This window comes from Leucopleurus acutus, assembly GCF_964270905.1.
Source record: "Leucopleurus acutus genome assembly, chromosome: 5".
In the NCBI taxonomy this organism is placed as follows: Eukaryota; Metazoa; Chordata; class Mammalia; order Artiodactyla; family Delphinidae; genus Leucopleurus; species Leucopleurus acutus.
This window is the reverse complement of record NC_139147.1, coordinates 45,459,845-45,476,687: the sequence shown is the minus strand read 5'-3', so window position 1 is coordinate 45,476,687 and position 16,843 is coordinate 45,459,845. Positions and strand designations below refer to the sequence as shown.

General features: G+C 33.4%; 1 protein-coding gene across 4 annotated transcripts in view; it reads right to left on the bottom strand.

Moving 5' to 3' along the window:
* Positions 1 to 16,843, bottom strand: part of EPHA6 (EPH receptor A6) — a gene marked incomplete at its 5' end in the record, with an annotated part of 855,070 nt that overhangs the window by 341,213 nt on the left and 497,014 nt on the right. For all 4 annotated transcript variants that reach the window (XM_082840129.1, XM_082840131.1, XM_082840130.1 and 1 more), the window contains one exon: positions 10,456 to 10,580. In XM_082840129.1, coding sequence (XP_082696255.1) covers positions 10,456 to 10,580 — 125 coding nt within the window. The remainder of the gene's footprint in view (positions 1 to 10,455; positions 10,581 to 16,843) is intronic.

The window sequence follows — 16,843 nt, the reverse complement described above, 5'->3', positions numbered from 1 at the left end:
AAGTTAAGTATTAACACCAAAATGTTTTTCTCTACCTTCATTCAAGATTGGGAAAGTAGTTTTAAGGACTAGAAATGTGCAAATATTTTAGCTTCTAACTCATTTTTGTTTTCCTAATTCATCCAACAAAATCAAATCTTGGCCTTGCAATAAATAAGGGTTCTCTAGCTCCAGAAGAACAGGTTTCCCAATACTGGACACACTACAATCTTGGATGTTAGACATTCCCTCCAGCAATAAAAAAAAAAATCTGCAAATCAAGTCAGGCAGCAGAGGCACACAGAAGCTTACATATTTCTTAAATAAAAAGTTGGATTTTCTTTATAATACTGCAGTATTTTGAAATCTATGGGGTCTAATAAAAACCATGCTTTAAAATGCAGTTTAAAAACACATACACACCTTTCACAGAAGTATTTATTGGAGTGAACTATTCAAGGAGGAAACCCCACCAAATTCCTGACTGACTACTAAGAAAAGTTGCTAGCTCTACCTTACCCTCTGTATGGTCCATATTTATTTCCTCTATTAGCATTTGCTAATAAATCCCTGAAGGAAAATGGGGCTAAACAATGCACTCTGTAAACAGCCACCTTGTATTCTATAGGAAATCTCGCAAGATAACTTCACATGATTTATCATACAATTACAGGCTTTAAAATCCTCAGAAGAAATGAATGCATCTTTGTTCAGTTTATAGATTTCCTCATTAAGTGCAAGATGAAACAAGTAGTAGTACAGTATCAGAAGAGAATAAAGTAAATTTATGAATTGGTAATTATATTTGTACTTGTAGCCCCAAATTGTAATTGTTTAAGGAATAGGCAAAAATATGGTTGTATTTTTAACTGCACTTGAAAGAGCAAAACTTACATTTCTCCCAAGGGAGTATGACTCAGTTAACACTTTAACAAGGCCAGTGATCAGGGGAAACTTGCTAAGGGTTAGATAACATAATCTAGAGTTGCAATTCTTAGCTTCAAGATTTGCCTACAGGCATTATACAGTATTATTTACCCTTTCATCATTTTAGGATAGAAAGTTAGATATCTGACTTGTACAGTTGGCTTTCTGAAGTAATAACATTATATTTACATTTTACATTAATGGAAGAGCAGTTCTTTGAAGGCTGAATGCAGTCTGAATTCACGGCAATATCACACTCAAATAATTGGTGCCTGTCTATGGGATTTTTGTTTGCCTGATTTTCACCAAACTAGATCAGAAATTTAAAGGAAGTTTGAATTTGTGTCCTTGTTACTTCCCAGGAAAATTTTTTCTGAAGGAATGAAACTATAATGGAAAAATGCTAATTTTGCATACTCCAAGGCTATCCTGATTCTGGTGGGCACTAACCTAGACACTTTCCTAGAGTAGTTTCTAGTATTCTGTCCCACCATCTGCCCCTACTTAAAGGGACATTTGTGATCCTCTTAGAATTTGGTATTGTGGGTTCTATAACCTCTACTCCAAGCTGTATGTTCCATTGCATTATTTCTTCCCTCCAAACAATAATTTTTAAGAGGAGGTAGAAATTTATAGGAGTAGTAATTAATCTTTTTTAAAATAGACTTATATTTTTATCTTTTCTTAGAAATGCAAAACTTGGTTGTAAATATATAGATTTCTAGATTGTTGAAGAAACTGAATTACTCTTTCACCCTTAAGATTTTTATATACTTTCCTGTAATTTTTCAATATCTCATATTTTCATTGGAAATATCAAATCTCTCATTCCTTCATTACTCTTACTTGATAATTTCTTATCAGCTTGCATAGCAAAGCCAGACACAATAAAATAATAATAAGCTTATGCAGTCATGGAATTTCAGAATCGGAAAATAATCTAGTTTACCCTAACCTCATCAAAAAAGAGATGAAGACATGGAATTCATTAAAGTGATGATGAAGCAATTTAAGAAAAGTCTGACCAGGAATATCAAAGCAACTGATTATGACTTCAGGATGTGAAATTGAATTAAAATGTTATGAAATTTAGAGCTGACTGAAATATAGCAAGTCAGCAGAAGTGTGATTAATGAGCAGCCTTAGCTAGTATTACAACATCAGCACTAAGATTGCACTTCTGGTGAGTACATACCACCAAAAGAATCCAGGCCCTTTGAGCACAGTGAAGTGGGTATTGTTTTATTCTTGAAAACCAAAACATAAACTTTGATACTCATTATGCTTATAACCTCCATTTCAGTCTATAAATTTAGATATATTCTAAAGTTTTAAATGAAGTATATTTACTTAGTTCTACCAATTTTGCTTTTTCCTCTTTTGGATGTATCACATCTTTGACATACTAAATCTAGCTTCTGTAATTTTAAACAAATCCATTTTTCAAATCAGACAAAAGGTAGTATGACTCTTATGAAACAGAGGACAATTTAAAGCTAGAGGAGTCAGTAGACATTTGTAATTTTCATATGCATGCAAACCTTATACTAGATGTGTAGTGCAAATGTCTTTCAATTTCTTTCTATTCAGATACATTCAAATCATACAGATGCTGCTGTTGATGCAGTGCTGGCACCAGTCCCAGGTTTGCAACCACGAAAATCTCTGCTCCAGGCACTTTGGGGACTCCCTGGGCTCACTAAACCAGACAGGCTTCTACATAGGGTGGTGTTTGCTACACAACATGGAAATTGGCAATGAAATCTCTGTAATGAGTGTTTGTATCAGTAAATTCCCTTGCCATCCATTTTTTATCAGGTAATGTTGTTTTAATTAGTACCAAATGCTCATATCCAATTTCTCTGTGGTGGACATGGCAACAAATAAGAATTATGAAAAGAAAGGAAAAAAGAGAACACAAAACTTTTATTTAGCAGCTCAGGAATTTGCTGATTCCATTAGAAACAACTCAATTGTATCTGAAACTGACTTGGTCCCTTATTTACTGCATTTTGCTTTGGATTAATATTTTAGGTTCAAATATCACACAAGACATGTAACATCTACAGAGATTCTAGCCAGTTATAAAGATGGTTCAATATTTAAGTTCACATGTATGTTTAGAGGGTTGTGGTTATTCTCCCTCTATCCATACCTTTAAAGTGAGGTAATGGAGAAGTGGTGCCTCTAGAGACTTAGAGCTTCAAGCGTGGTCCTGGGAGAGGCAGTGCTAGCCTTCCCTGTGAGCTGTTTCAAATGTAAACCCTCATCCCACCTCCTTTAAGCCACCTCCGGTCAACTGAATCAGAACCTGCATTTCAACAAGTTCCTCCTGTGATCCAGGAAATCCATAGGCCCTTTCCTCAACCACACTTTTCTTAGTTCCTATATGAAAACCATGTTTCCATTTACATGCAAGTTTACATTTATGTTACAAAATGTACACCTTAGATGGTCATTGTGGAAGGAGGATGCAGAGAATAAATGAGATATGTTTCTGTACCTAAACAGTGGATAGAGGTAAGAGTAGCATTCGTGGAAGCAAACAGAAAATTCTCTTCCACTTTTGGGCAAACACCTAAGTGAAGGAAATACAACAGAAGAAAATAAGAAATGTATATTGACAATTTTATACGGAAGGAGAGAAGGATTCTTTTCTTTTCCAGTTGATTATTTCTACAATAGTTGCTTCATATATTTTTAATCAAAAAAAGATGCAGATTTACTGCTTATATATTTTAGGAAAAAAGTAGTATTTATTGAATTGTTATCTTGGGGGAAAAACTACCCTGAGAAAGTAGAATAAGAGGGGAGAGAAGGAAGAAAGAGACTTATTGTGCAAAGTTTGTTGTTGAGAAGTATGAGACTTTTACAAAAGATACCAATGATTCAACCTCCTATCGAAAGAGACTACTTTAAATCATCCCTGAGCAATGAAATTATTTCCCATAATGAAAAGCTTCCCACAAATCTCTTCACCTTTTTTTTTAAAAACAATACAGTGTTTTCATGACATGAAATTACATCTTTTATATAAACCTCATAGATACTCAATTCTATAATTGGTAGAGTAAGTGAAACAATGGCAAGTTAAACAAATTCAGAATTTTATAATTATTGACCATCTGTATATAAGAAATGTTTCCTTTCTTATGATGAAATTTCTTAATCAAAATCTAAAAACTGCTGACTGGTAAAAAAAAAAATTAATGAGAGAATTGTAAGGAAAAGACTTTACCATTCATAGGTCTTTAAATATTGGATGTAAGAATAATGAACTATTATGGAGGATTCATGTCTGAAAAATGAGCTACCAGTTGGTAATCAATGGAGCTGTACAACACCCTGGTGAGGTAGGTATATTTTATTGCTGCCATTTTATAGATGCAAAATGGGCAGCAGAGAGTAATGAAGGGAACCTAGAAAATCAGCATCAGCAGAAAGCACTGACTTTTCTGAGACATCCAATTGTGATGCAAGTAGGTGTTAACAACCACTTATTGCCTGGGTTATTTTGGTGAAGTTACTTAGGTTTCTTGTACCTTAGTTTCTTCATCTGTAAAATGGGAAGGGTAATAGTACTTATTACAAAGCATTGTTATTGGAATTGAATTGCTTAATACATAAAAAACACTTTTAAAAGTATCTGGCACATAATTGGCCAACTATCGTTGCCTATGAATTATGAGCTATGTGCCTTTCTGAGTGCTAAGGATATGAACGTGGACAAAAGAAATCCCTGCCCTCGTGTGCTTACATTCTATTTATTAACAGAGCATTGTCTCAGCTGATGGATATCAGTGTGTGTCCTTCTTATGAACAGGTAGAAACAGGAAGTTCTCGGAGCTTTCTTTCTTTTTTTCTTAATTGTTAGGGGTAATCTCACAGTGGTTGGTAAGTTGTTTCAATTTCCTCTGAATGAGTTCTGAACAAAGAAAGGATTTTATTACTTTCTTTAGAATTTGACTGAAAGCAAACAGTGGTGTTAGGCACTGACTCAAGGTTGGGTGACAAAGACAAACAAGAAATGATCTCCTTTATTCAGGGCCTTCTAAACTAGTGAAGGAGTCAGATACACACATAAATGACTCTAATCAAGACTGTCTTTGATAAATATAATAAAAGAACAAAGAAGCAAGAGAAAGAAAAGTGCTACGGGCAGAGAAACAAAGGAGAAGAAAAATTAAAAATGTGAAAACAAAGGGTAAAGAAAGGAGGTAGGAGCAGAGCTAAGGGAATGCTGTATTTGATGTTCAATGAGAGTTTTGATATTTAGTGACTGCAAGAGGGTCTGCAACATGTCGAAGGTGGAGACTGAGGGGTTGGGGACAGATGATGTCTTATTGACTTATTGAAATAACTTTCTAAGCCCAAGATGGAACCGCTCTCATCTGGAGTGCCAAGTCAGCAAACCAAAACTTTGATAATTTTGTGTCTCTGTAAAAGCTCTGGGATCAAAAACTCAGTATATCCACAGATGGCCAAGAAGCACATGAAAAGCTGCTCAACATCACTAATTATTAGAGAAATGCAAATCAAAACTACAATGAGGCACCACCTCACACCAGTCAGAATGGCCATCATTAAAAAATCTACAAATAACAAATGCTGGAAAGGGTGTGGAAAACCGGAACCCTCCTACACTGTTGGTGGCAATGGAAGTTGGTGCAGCCACTATGGAAATCAGTATGGAGGCTCCTCAGAAAACTAAAAATTACCATGTGATCCAGCAATCCCACTCCTGGGCATATATCCAGAGAAAACTATAATCCAAAAAGATACATGCACCCCTATGTTCATAGCAGCACTATTCACAATAGCCAAAACATGGAAACAACCTAAATGTCCATTGACAGATGAATGGATAAAGAAGATGTGGTACATATATACAATGGAATATTACTTAGCCATAAAAAGAATGAAATAATGCCATTTGTAGCAACATGGATGCAACTAGAGATTATCATACTAAGTGAAGTAAGTCAGAAAGAGAAAGACAAATACCATATGATGTCACTTACATATGGAATCTAAAATATGACACAAATGTCATATTTCTGCTATCTATGAAGCAGAAACAGACTTACAGACATAGAGAACAGATTTGTGGTTGCCAAGGGGGGCTGGTGGGGGAGGGATGGACTGGGAGTTTGGGGTTAGTAGATGCAAACTACTACACATAGAACGGATGGACAACAAGGTCCTACTGTAAAGCATAGGGAACTATATTAAATGTCCTGGGATAAACCATAACAGAAAACAATACAAAAAAGATTGTATATATATGTATAACTGAGTCACTTTGCTGTACAGCAGAATTAACACAACATTGTAAATCAACTATACTTCAATTAAAAAAAAAAACACGCAGTATATCCAGTTACCCAGTCCCCAAATGCCAAGCCAGCTCTGGGCTCTATACTTCTTTCCTTGTTCATTCTCACCCTAAACAAGGTTGACTGTGTGGCTCCAGCCAATCAGATATTTTATCTTTTTCTCTCCCTTGTTCTTTATTCCTTGTGCTATAAAAGCTCCCTGCCTTCCGGCCCACTTGGCACTTCCTTGAAAGGAGACCATCCACTTCATGAAGTGTTATATAAAGTGTGTATCACCTAAATTGTCTTCATGGTTTTTAACAGTTCCCTCATTATGAGGAGGCTCTACTTTGAAGAAAAGCATTGTTAGTAAGTAAATACAAAATATAAACTTTTTTGGTAACATACGTGACTTTCTTCATTATATTAAGTGACTTTTCATATTCAAACTATATTCATGTGAGTTTAAAAAAATAAAACACTTTTTGAGTATGAAAAGAGAAAAGTAACCAAGAATTGGGGGAGTATAATTAACTGAATAGAGAGTATCTAATTAATTATAACCCACAAGCAATATATTTTCTTCTTCATAGCCCTCTCATCTCTCTCTCTCTCACACACACACACACACACACACATAGAAACAAAAGACAATCATAGCAGGGTTTTAATTTTTATATATAATTATGATGTGAAGATTATTCCCTGTGATGTATTTTTTAAAATGTGTGTATGTATTTAATTTTAGTATACATAAATTCTTTGAAAGATAGTATAACATATCTATATAACTGTACAAACACAAACATAGCAGCATTTGGAAACAGCTAAAAATGGAAGAGATTATCTTTCTGGACCCTTATTTTACAGATGAGAAAACATGCCTAAGAAAGTTAAGGTCTGAGCCAAACTCAAATTTTTGAACATCTACGCCAATGCCTTTTTCTAAGCAAAGGTCACTGGTAACAACAATATGTGTTTGACCTCAGATATTTGTAGACACTTCACATTCTAAGCAGCTTAACTTCTCTCCTGATTTACAGAATAATGATCCTAATACAATAACTTAATAAAACAGCATGGATTCCTCAGAGAATGGAGGAATATTGATCATTTGTGTATTAATTAAGTTTAGTAATATACTATATCTTTGATTGAAAGGAAATGTAAAGTTTAAATGCCATAAATTAAAGACTGAGGCACCAATATTAAAGACTGAGGAGACTGTGGATATCATAATGAGCCAAGGAGTAAAATTCTCTCCTAGCTCTCTGAGCATTGAGGCGCCTTAGTTATTAGTTGGTGTGCCATGAGATCTACTTGGATCACCTTTACCTGTTCCTGCTCCCACCCCCTAGCTTCTATGTGTTTTGCATTTAAAGGCTTGTACCTACCATCTACTTTAGACAACTAAACTTGGGCAACTGGAGCCACAGTGGAGAACCAGATGTGCCTATGACTTTTTCCTGAATACCACATGTATATGTCCATTCAGGCCTGTGGTCAATGACTGACTGGAGACTGAGTATGGAAGCTCAGCTTCTTTGTCTCCATACGATGAACTCTGAGACGTAATTTAGACTCCAGAGCTCCCCTGCTCACTCTGAGTTTGATTTGCATCTTCCTTCATAGTCCTGCCTCCCCATTGTCTTACCAGTTCTCCTGGGAGGGTTCTTCATCAATCACTTACACACGAATTCCCATCTCAGGGTCTGCCTTTGGGCAACTTGATCTAGGACAGCTACCAAAGCTATTTAGGATCTATCCATCCATCCATCCATCCATCCATCCATCCATATTATCTATATTTGCTACCTTGCTCTCTCTCTTACCTCCATCTATGTACTTCCACCCCTCATCGCATTCTAACCCAATAGGTAACACCTAAAACAGCATATTTCCATTCCATATTCTGTATGTTAATATAACCACACAAAAATATACATAGATGGGGGAATATTTGTGTTCCCAAAATAGGAGCATTTGTACATGTACTGCTTTGTATTTTGCTTTTCCTACTGAACTATATTTAGATTCCTAATAAAGAAATTAGCACTTTTAACTAAGAGTTCTATTGTAGGTTTCCCTAGTTATAAGCTTTATAAAAATAATTCTTGGGAGGAGAAACTGCATTATAGATATAGATAGATATATAAAAAGTACAGCAAGAATCTGAAGTCATAGTTGGGAAAAGTTTTAATGTTGTCAGTCATTTTATGCTTTCTCTGAGAGGTTTGATATTCTAACATCTTGATTGATTGCTTACACATTATGTATTTATGTATGAAGATATCATAATTTTTATTTAGTTTGTACATAATTCCCATGCTATTGTGCTCTGATTCTATATTGTACTATATAATATGCCAAATATTTCTCTAATGCTTTCTTAAATGATATTTAATACTGACTTCATACACTCTTCATCTTCAGGTCTGTTCAAAATTAATCTTTACAACCCACTAGAAGAGTTGATATCTTTATTTCCATTTTATAAATGTGAAGTCTAAGACATAGGGAGATTAATAGACTTTTTCCTGACCACAAGCATAATGAGAGTCAGAGTCAGTACATGAATTAGGAATCCTTTGCTTCCAACTCCATGTTTAATCCATTAGCACTGGATCACTGCCATTTTCTTACAAAATAAACTCCTTTGTAACATTATTTATTTTATCATTCAAACATGGATATTATGTCAATGACTATCTTTCAGAATATTATTAATTTATAAAGTTTTGACTGGATTAATGTGGTTCTCTTTTTATGGAATTGGTGTAGTTTTTCTTTAATTGGAAATATTGCAAGTTATTTTCATCTTCAAACATATGAAGTAAAAATGACAATAGAATAAGAGTGATTTTCTGCATATGAAATATAACCTTTATAAAACACAGAGAAATATTTTTATTCTGAAAAGTTGCTTAAAAATATGTGTGCATTGCTTTTTAAACACTCTGAATTTTTGAGTACATGAAGATATATATAAACGAGTGAATGGAAAATACGTATATTTTTGTGACAGGATGCTACGGGTTGTAACATTTGAAAGAACAGCCCAACAGGATTTCTGAGCACATGCTGGCTAGACCAATGTGCAGAATCTATAAGCCAATTAAACTGAGTCAATTCCTCCTTTCTTAGACTACGGATTTATCCATGTCAGTTAATAATAATGATAGTTTTCATTGACTACATAATTCTGAAATTACTAGATACAGCCATGCAACTGAGTTACTTCTCCCCTTTTCAAAATTACATTTGCTCAGAAGCAGCAGAATAGAAAAATAAAGACTTCTATTTCTGTTCTTGCTCTATGTTTCTCCATAGGAAACCTAAATTTATTTGTGATGTTCCTTTGCTTCTTGTAAGTTACAGAAACACAAGTTCTTTCTTATTTTACTATACCACTGGGAATTATATATAGTTTTTACATTATAATTTTTTAAATGTAATGCTCACTTTATCAATATTCCAGGGTAGTATCAGTCCAATGGGACATATTATCAGAATTGACTATATGTTCTGCTATAATATCTATAGGATAATATCATAATAGTGAGGGATGGAGGGAAAAGCATAAAGAAAGAATGTATATGAATACCATAAAACTGAGTAAGTATATAATTTGGGAAAATATAGTAACTGAGAACAATTTTAAATGACAGAAATGGAAATTAACGTTAAAAGTTGATTTATTAACCATATTTATCTTGCTAACTTATAAAATAAATCAGCTGACCTGAATGTAAAGAAAAATTTTAATTCATCAGCTATTTCCATTTAAACCTTAAATCATACTTTCCAAATTTTATCAGACTGTAACTTTAAACTCATTAGCAAAGGATATGGCCTACACGAAATTGCTTTAGATTATGGTAATTCCATTTTACTATTTCTTCCCAAGTGAGTTTTAGAAACAATGTTATGTCAATTAAACTGTAAGTTGAAGGAGTTACAACTCTCTATTGGAAAACTCCCTAGAGTAAGTGAAGGTAGAGATGAACATCTTGTGTCTTCTACTTTAATCTGACATAAAACAAGACAAATTAATTAAGAAATTATAAGCACAATAGTATATTGGAGAGTATTCAAAGACATAGTAGGTATGAAGTTAGGCCGAAAAAGAATAGCTTTTAAAGTAAAATAATATTGTATAACAACATGTTTAGTATATACATATATGCATATATATGTATATGTAGATTTTTAGGAAGCTCCAAATAAGACCTACTTTCTCATAGTACTTGATCTCGTAGTCCAGTATGGGTCCATTGGAAAAAGCAGGTGCTTGCCATGATATGGCAATGCTATTTTGGGATGCCCAGTCCTTCCTTACCATACCTATCAGGGAAGGTGCTGAAAGGAAAGAAAATAACTGAGAATTAATTGGCAGGAATCATTCTCCATAATCCTTTCTTTAATATTTTGTCTTCTAAGGAAAACACAATTCTTGTTGAAGAGGACATTAGTTATTGATGTCAGAGTAATATGATAGGATCTCCTTTATTCAATCCAAATAAAATATTAAAATATATTTAGAAACATTATTAAGGAACATAGGAAAGACTCAGATAGTCCACGAATAAGGACCAGAACTCATCATCTCTGGTTTTGTTAGAGGACAACAATTTTTCTTAAACTGGCTTTGGTTTGGGGCTACAACTTGAAGTACAATAGACTTGACTTCTATATTTAATCAAATCTAAGTCTGCTATAGAAAATTTTCTGCAATTACAAGATCATCTATAGACTTTCCTTCAAGACTTGGTACTTTATAAAGTACTTTATAGAAGTTTATATCACAAACTTCTTAACTACAGTAAATTTTTGCTTATCAATGTGAGGATTATTTCTTTTGCATGGTTTCTATGACATTTGAATAAAACCGAAATATTTAATTTCTGAAGTTCATTTTCACAATCATGTCTATCTTCTTTTTCTATATAACATTGTTTTAACAATCTAATCCTAACCTAAAGTAATCTTGTGTTAAACTTCAAAATTTACCTAGAATGTATATACTGCAGGTTCTTTTATCTAACAAAATACTTCTCATTTTTAAATATTCTAATTACTTATAAAAGGAGTTTTTTACATAGAAGTTAAAACTCACTCTTAAAAATACAAATTAAATATACTGAGATACCATTTCTCATCTATTAGATTGGTAAAAAATCCAAAAATTTGACACCAGGCTCTGGGCTAGGCTACGGGGAAAAGCACTTTAATACATTGTTGGTGTAAAGGCAAAATGGCACAATCCTTATAAAGGGAAATTTAAGGCAAATTATATATTCATTTATGCTTTGGTTTTTGGGACTCTATCTTAAAGAAACACTGCAGAAATACAAAGTGACATATTTATAAGACTACTCACTGAGATTTATTTGTAAAGACTGGAAACAATTTAAATGCCCATCAATAAGGGACTGATTGAAAAAACTATACTACATCCACCGGAGAATTATGAAATTGTAAAAAGGAATTGAGACCATATATAAATACTAGAATGGAGTTATTTCAGGATATATTTTTAAGTGAAGAAAGTGAGATGGAGAAAAATGTATAAAAAACAATGTAAGGATAAACCTAGAATAAAAACGAATAATAATGGTTACCCTTAGAGGGTGGGAGGCAAAAGGATGGACACTACAGGGTGAGAAGCAAAACATCTCTGAATATATCTTCCCCTGAAGAGTTACTTTGGAACCCTGTAAATATTTTAAATAATTAAAAAACAAATTAACGTTTAAAAGAGCAATCTCAAAAAATCAGTAGAAAGAAACCTGTGTATTGAGTTGAAAGTATAGCCTTCAAGAGGAACTACTTAAAATGACATTAAAACACAATAACTTAACTTACATACCAATAGAACATATTTTAAGTACTAAAAAAACTGCAAAAATTATTGAAGTGTTTTTAGTAATGATATTGTTAGTGGTACTACTGGTATTGTAATTCTGAATGTGTGTGTGTGTGTGTGTGTGTGTGTGTGTGTGTGTGTATTGAGGGATAAATCAAATGAGTAATTTTGTTGGTGTTATTGAGAACTAGGATTTTTTTCCTATGGGAAGAAAGGAGATACAGATGCCAGCCCAATGAAGGTAAGTAAAAACCCTATACCAGTAAACTCGAATTAGAAGTTTCATTATGAACTCATGATATCTTTCCAGTTCATTTTCAGAAATCCAGTCAAATGTACCAATTGCAGTTGAAAATAGGATTTGAAAAAATTGATTCTCTATGATCAAGATGAAAATTCTTTAAATTTATAAGAAAGACTAAAGTATTAAATGTGGTAATTTACTTCCCAATGTTGCCTTTGTATCTTAAGGATAAACTATTCAGTATTTTCTTAAATTTGTGAGAATGACAAGTTTGGTTCTCCTAAGGAATTAAGTACTTTAGAAAGCATATTTAAAACTCTTTCCAGCTGTTCAGTGACAGCACTATTGCTGGGTTAAGATATATTCTTAAAATGAGTGATAATTATAGAAATTTATAAGAAACAGAAGTTTGTGCCATAAGCTAAAATAGAAATGGGTAATATGATAAATAAGAAAGTGTCCTGATAATTCACTATTTAAATTGAGTCATATTCACTGCTAATAAATTACCATTAATAAATTTATCCCTGTTGAAAAATGCATTAATGTTCTTGAATTATAGTATAATAATGTATTAAATGGTGCTTTATGGAAAAATTATAACTTTAAAGTGAATAAAACAAATTAGAAGTTGATTAAAGTATATCAGTTTCTTACAACTTTTGAAAATGTCCTTTTCATGTATACAATCTTATAGCTTATTTTTCAGTTTAATGTACAATATCACAAAGCAATATTACCAGTGTATTACTTTTTGTCTCATAATTATTTAGCACTCAAGGTCAAATGATATAATCCTTGCAAAACTTATAAGAAATTCAATTAGGCCAGTAGCATTTTAGAATGTACTGGTTAAAATCTAGGTACTATCTTTTCTATTTCCATTTCTCCAATGGTAAATTAATTGTACAGACACATCACCTAAATTATATGAATCCTCTTCTATACTTTTATAAAAGAGAAATACAGAATCTATTCCCTAACTACATAGATTCTTCACTTACACATGGACTTCAGGGTCTAAGATCTATGAAAATCCTACAATTTCTTCACTTTTGCACATTCCTTTCATATGTAAACATCCACGTTTTACATAGTTGTTAAATATACTTAATTCTAGATAATTCTATTTTAAACCATATATTCTTATCCCTATTCCATACTTTAATATAGTTTCTATAATTTTTACTTCAATGGCTAAAATATTCAATTATGCTGATACTTTATCAAGTCACTCCTCTAATGTTGGATGTTGAAGTTTCCAATATTGTCCTGTTAGAGTTCTGACGTTTTATGCACAAATTTTATGCATAAATTTTGATTTTGTTAAATTATTTTATAGAGAAAATTGCTTTATATAATTTGGATTTTGTGTCATACTATTATTACCATATTGCTTTTGAAAAAAGCTGTATCAATATACACTAAGCATGCATTTTAAACACTTAATGAGTTTGAAAGCAGAGGATGTGGGAAACAATTAATAGGTCAATAAAACCCAAATGCTGCATTTTATATTTTCAGAGAAGAACAACACTATACAGAATTTCATTTTAAAATAAGGTTTCAATGCATGAAACCTAAAGCATTTGTTTTGAATATATTTAATGAATTTGTCTTAATAATTCAAGTTTACATAGCATCTGAATTTGGCATATTGTGAAAACACTGTAGTGCCAACTGATATAAAGCAGAAAATATGTTTATTCCTCCACATGAGAAAAACTGATTTTAGGACACAAAAGGGCAACTAATTGATCTTTACTTCTGATTCTAAAAAGTCAGAGAAGGAGAGAAATAGTCAGGGAAATAATATCTTCTGGAGTTTGTCAGATCAGAGGCTAACTGAAAGACCTGAAGACTCAAGCAATGTTTCCTGAGTAAGAATTATGTGTTCAGTATAGCCTTCAGCAGAACTGTATTTCTGATATACATCCTTTCTTAAACTTTCAAAAATCTTAGCTTTGACCTTCAGCATAAATGATTGTTGAACAGATTACCATATTCTTGAAAATGCTTTTAACACAAACCTTTTTGATTACATTTTCTGAATCTCAAATAGTCTACCAAAAACTGTGTAACAAAAATTGAAAATAAAAGTACGAAGTGGACTTAGTTAGCAAAAGAGATCTTATTCACACTCAGAAAAGCTTTGTTTTCTTATGCTTACGTGGAGATATCTGAAGAAACAGTGAATTGTTCTAGTTAGTTAATTATTTTGCTCCTAATTAAGAGTTAATCAATTTTTATTAAACGTTTACTTTATACCATGTATGTTATCTTATTTCATTCTCATAAATCTATGGGAAGGAGACTGTCTCCACTTTAAAGATGAGGACACTGAGGTTCAGAGAAGTGAGCAATTGTTTAATGACAAGATGTGAAGGCCAATTTTGACATTAACTCAAAAAATGTCAAGGTTATTTCTTGAAAATTTAAAATATCAAACACTAAAACTACAGTTCAAAATCACACTGTGAATTATCACAAATATGTCTTATTTTGAGCACGTAATCAAGACTTATGCCATGGGTCATGAGATGATGTGTTTTCCTAAAGATCTATCAAATGTTGCTAATTCTCAGTCATCTACTAAGCAAAGTGGGCATATGAAGGTTTATAAATCGGGATAGCCTGTGTGCATGAATGTGTGTGTGTTTAGATGAGAAACAGAGAAATTGGGGGAAGGGGAGAGAGAGAGCGAGCGAGTGCACACTCTTATGCACATGTGTTTGTGACAATGAAAATCTTAATAGTGAATGTTAAGTAACAGGATCGTAATATTAGAACAGACCTTACAAGCTATTTAATACATTTCTTTTCAGCAATGCAGAAAACCCTTCAATGCACCGCTGATAGCTGGGTATCCACTTCTTAATTCAGCAGTTGCACTAAAGTGTATACTTCTTCACAAAGCTATCCATTCTATTTTTTTGTTAACATCTTTATTGGAGTATAATTGCTTTACAATGGTGTGTTAGTTTCTACTTTATAACAAAGTGAATCAGCTATACATATACATATATCTCCATATATCCTCCCTCTTGAAACTCCCTTCCACCCTCCCTAACCCACCCCTCTAGATGGTCACAGAGCACAAAGCTGATCTCCCTGTTCTATGCGGCTGCTTCCAACAGCTATCTATTTTACATTTGGTAGTGTATATATGTCCATGCCACTCTCTCACTTCGTCCCAACTTACCCTTCCCCCTCCCTGTGTCCTCAAGTCCATTCTCTACGCCTGCGTCTTTCGTCTTTATTCCTATCCTGCCCCTAGGTTCTTCAGAACTACTTTTTATTTTTATTTTTTAGATTCCATATATATGTGTTAGCATATAGTATTTCTCTTTCTGGCTTACTTCACTCTGTATGCCAGACTCTAGGTCCATCCACTGCTCTACAAATAACTCAATTTCGTTTCTTTCTATTGCTGAGTAATATTCCACTGTGTATGTGTGCCACATCTTCTTTATCCATTCATTTGTTGATGGACACTGAGGCTGCTTCCATGTCCTGGCTATTGTAAACAGAGCTGCAATGAACATTGTGGTACATGACTCTTTTTGAATTATGGTTTTCTCAGGGTATATGCCCAGCAATATGATTGCTCGGTCATATGGCAGTTCTATTTTTAGTTTTTTAAGGAAACTCCATACTGTTCTCCATAGTGGCTGTATCAATTTACATTCCCACCAACAGCACAGGTGGGTTCCCTTTTCTCCACACCCTCTCCAGCATTTATTGTTTGTAGATTTTTAATAAAGGCCATTGTGGCTGGTGTGAGGTGATACCTCACTGTAGTTTTGATTTGCATTACTCTAATGATCAGTGATGTTGAGCATCCTTTCATGTGTTTGTTGGCAATCTGTATATCTTCTTTGGAGAAATGTCTATTTAGGTCTTCTGCCCATTTTTGGATTGGGTTGCTTGTTTCTTTGATATTGAGCTGCATGAGTTGGTTGTAAATTTTGGAGATTAATCCTTTGTCAGTTGCTTCATTTGCAAATATTTTCTCCCATTCTGAGGGTTGTCTTTTCATCTTGTTTATGGTATCCTTTGCTGTGCAAAAGCAATTAAGTTTCATTAGGTCCCATTTGTTTACTTTTGTTTTTATTTCTATTTCTCTAGGAGGTGGGTCAAAAAGGATCTTGCTGTGATTTATGTCATAGAGTGTTCTGCCTATGTTTTCCTCTAAGAGTTTGATAGTGTCTGGCCTTACATTTAGGTCTTTAATCCATTTTGAGTTTATTTTTGTGTATCGTGTTAGGGAGTGTTCTAATTTCATTCTTTTACATGTAGCTGTCCAGTTTTCCCAGCACCACTTATTGAAGAGGCTGTCCTTTCTCCATTGTATATTCTTGCGTCCTTTATCAAAAATAAGGTGACCATGTGTGTGTGGGTTTATCTCTGGACTTTCTATCCTGTTCAAATGATCTACATTTCTGTTTTTGTGCCAGTACCATACTGTCTTGATTACTGTAGCTCTGTAGTATAGTCTGAAATCAGGGAGCC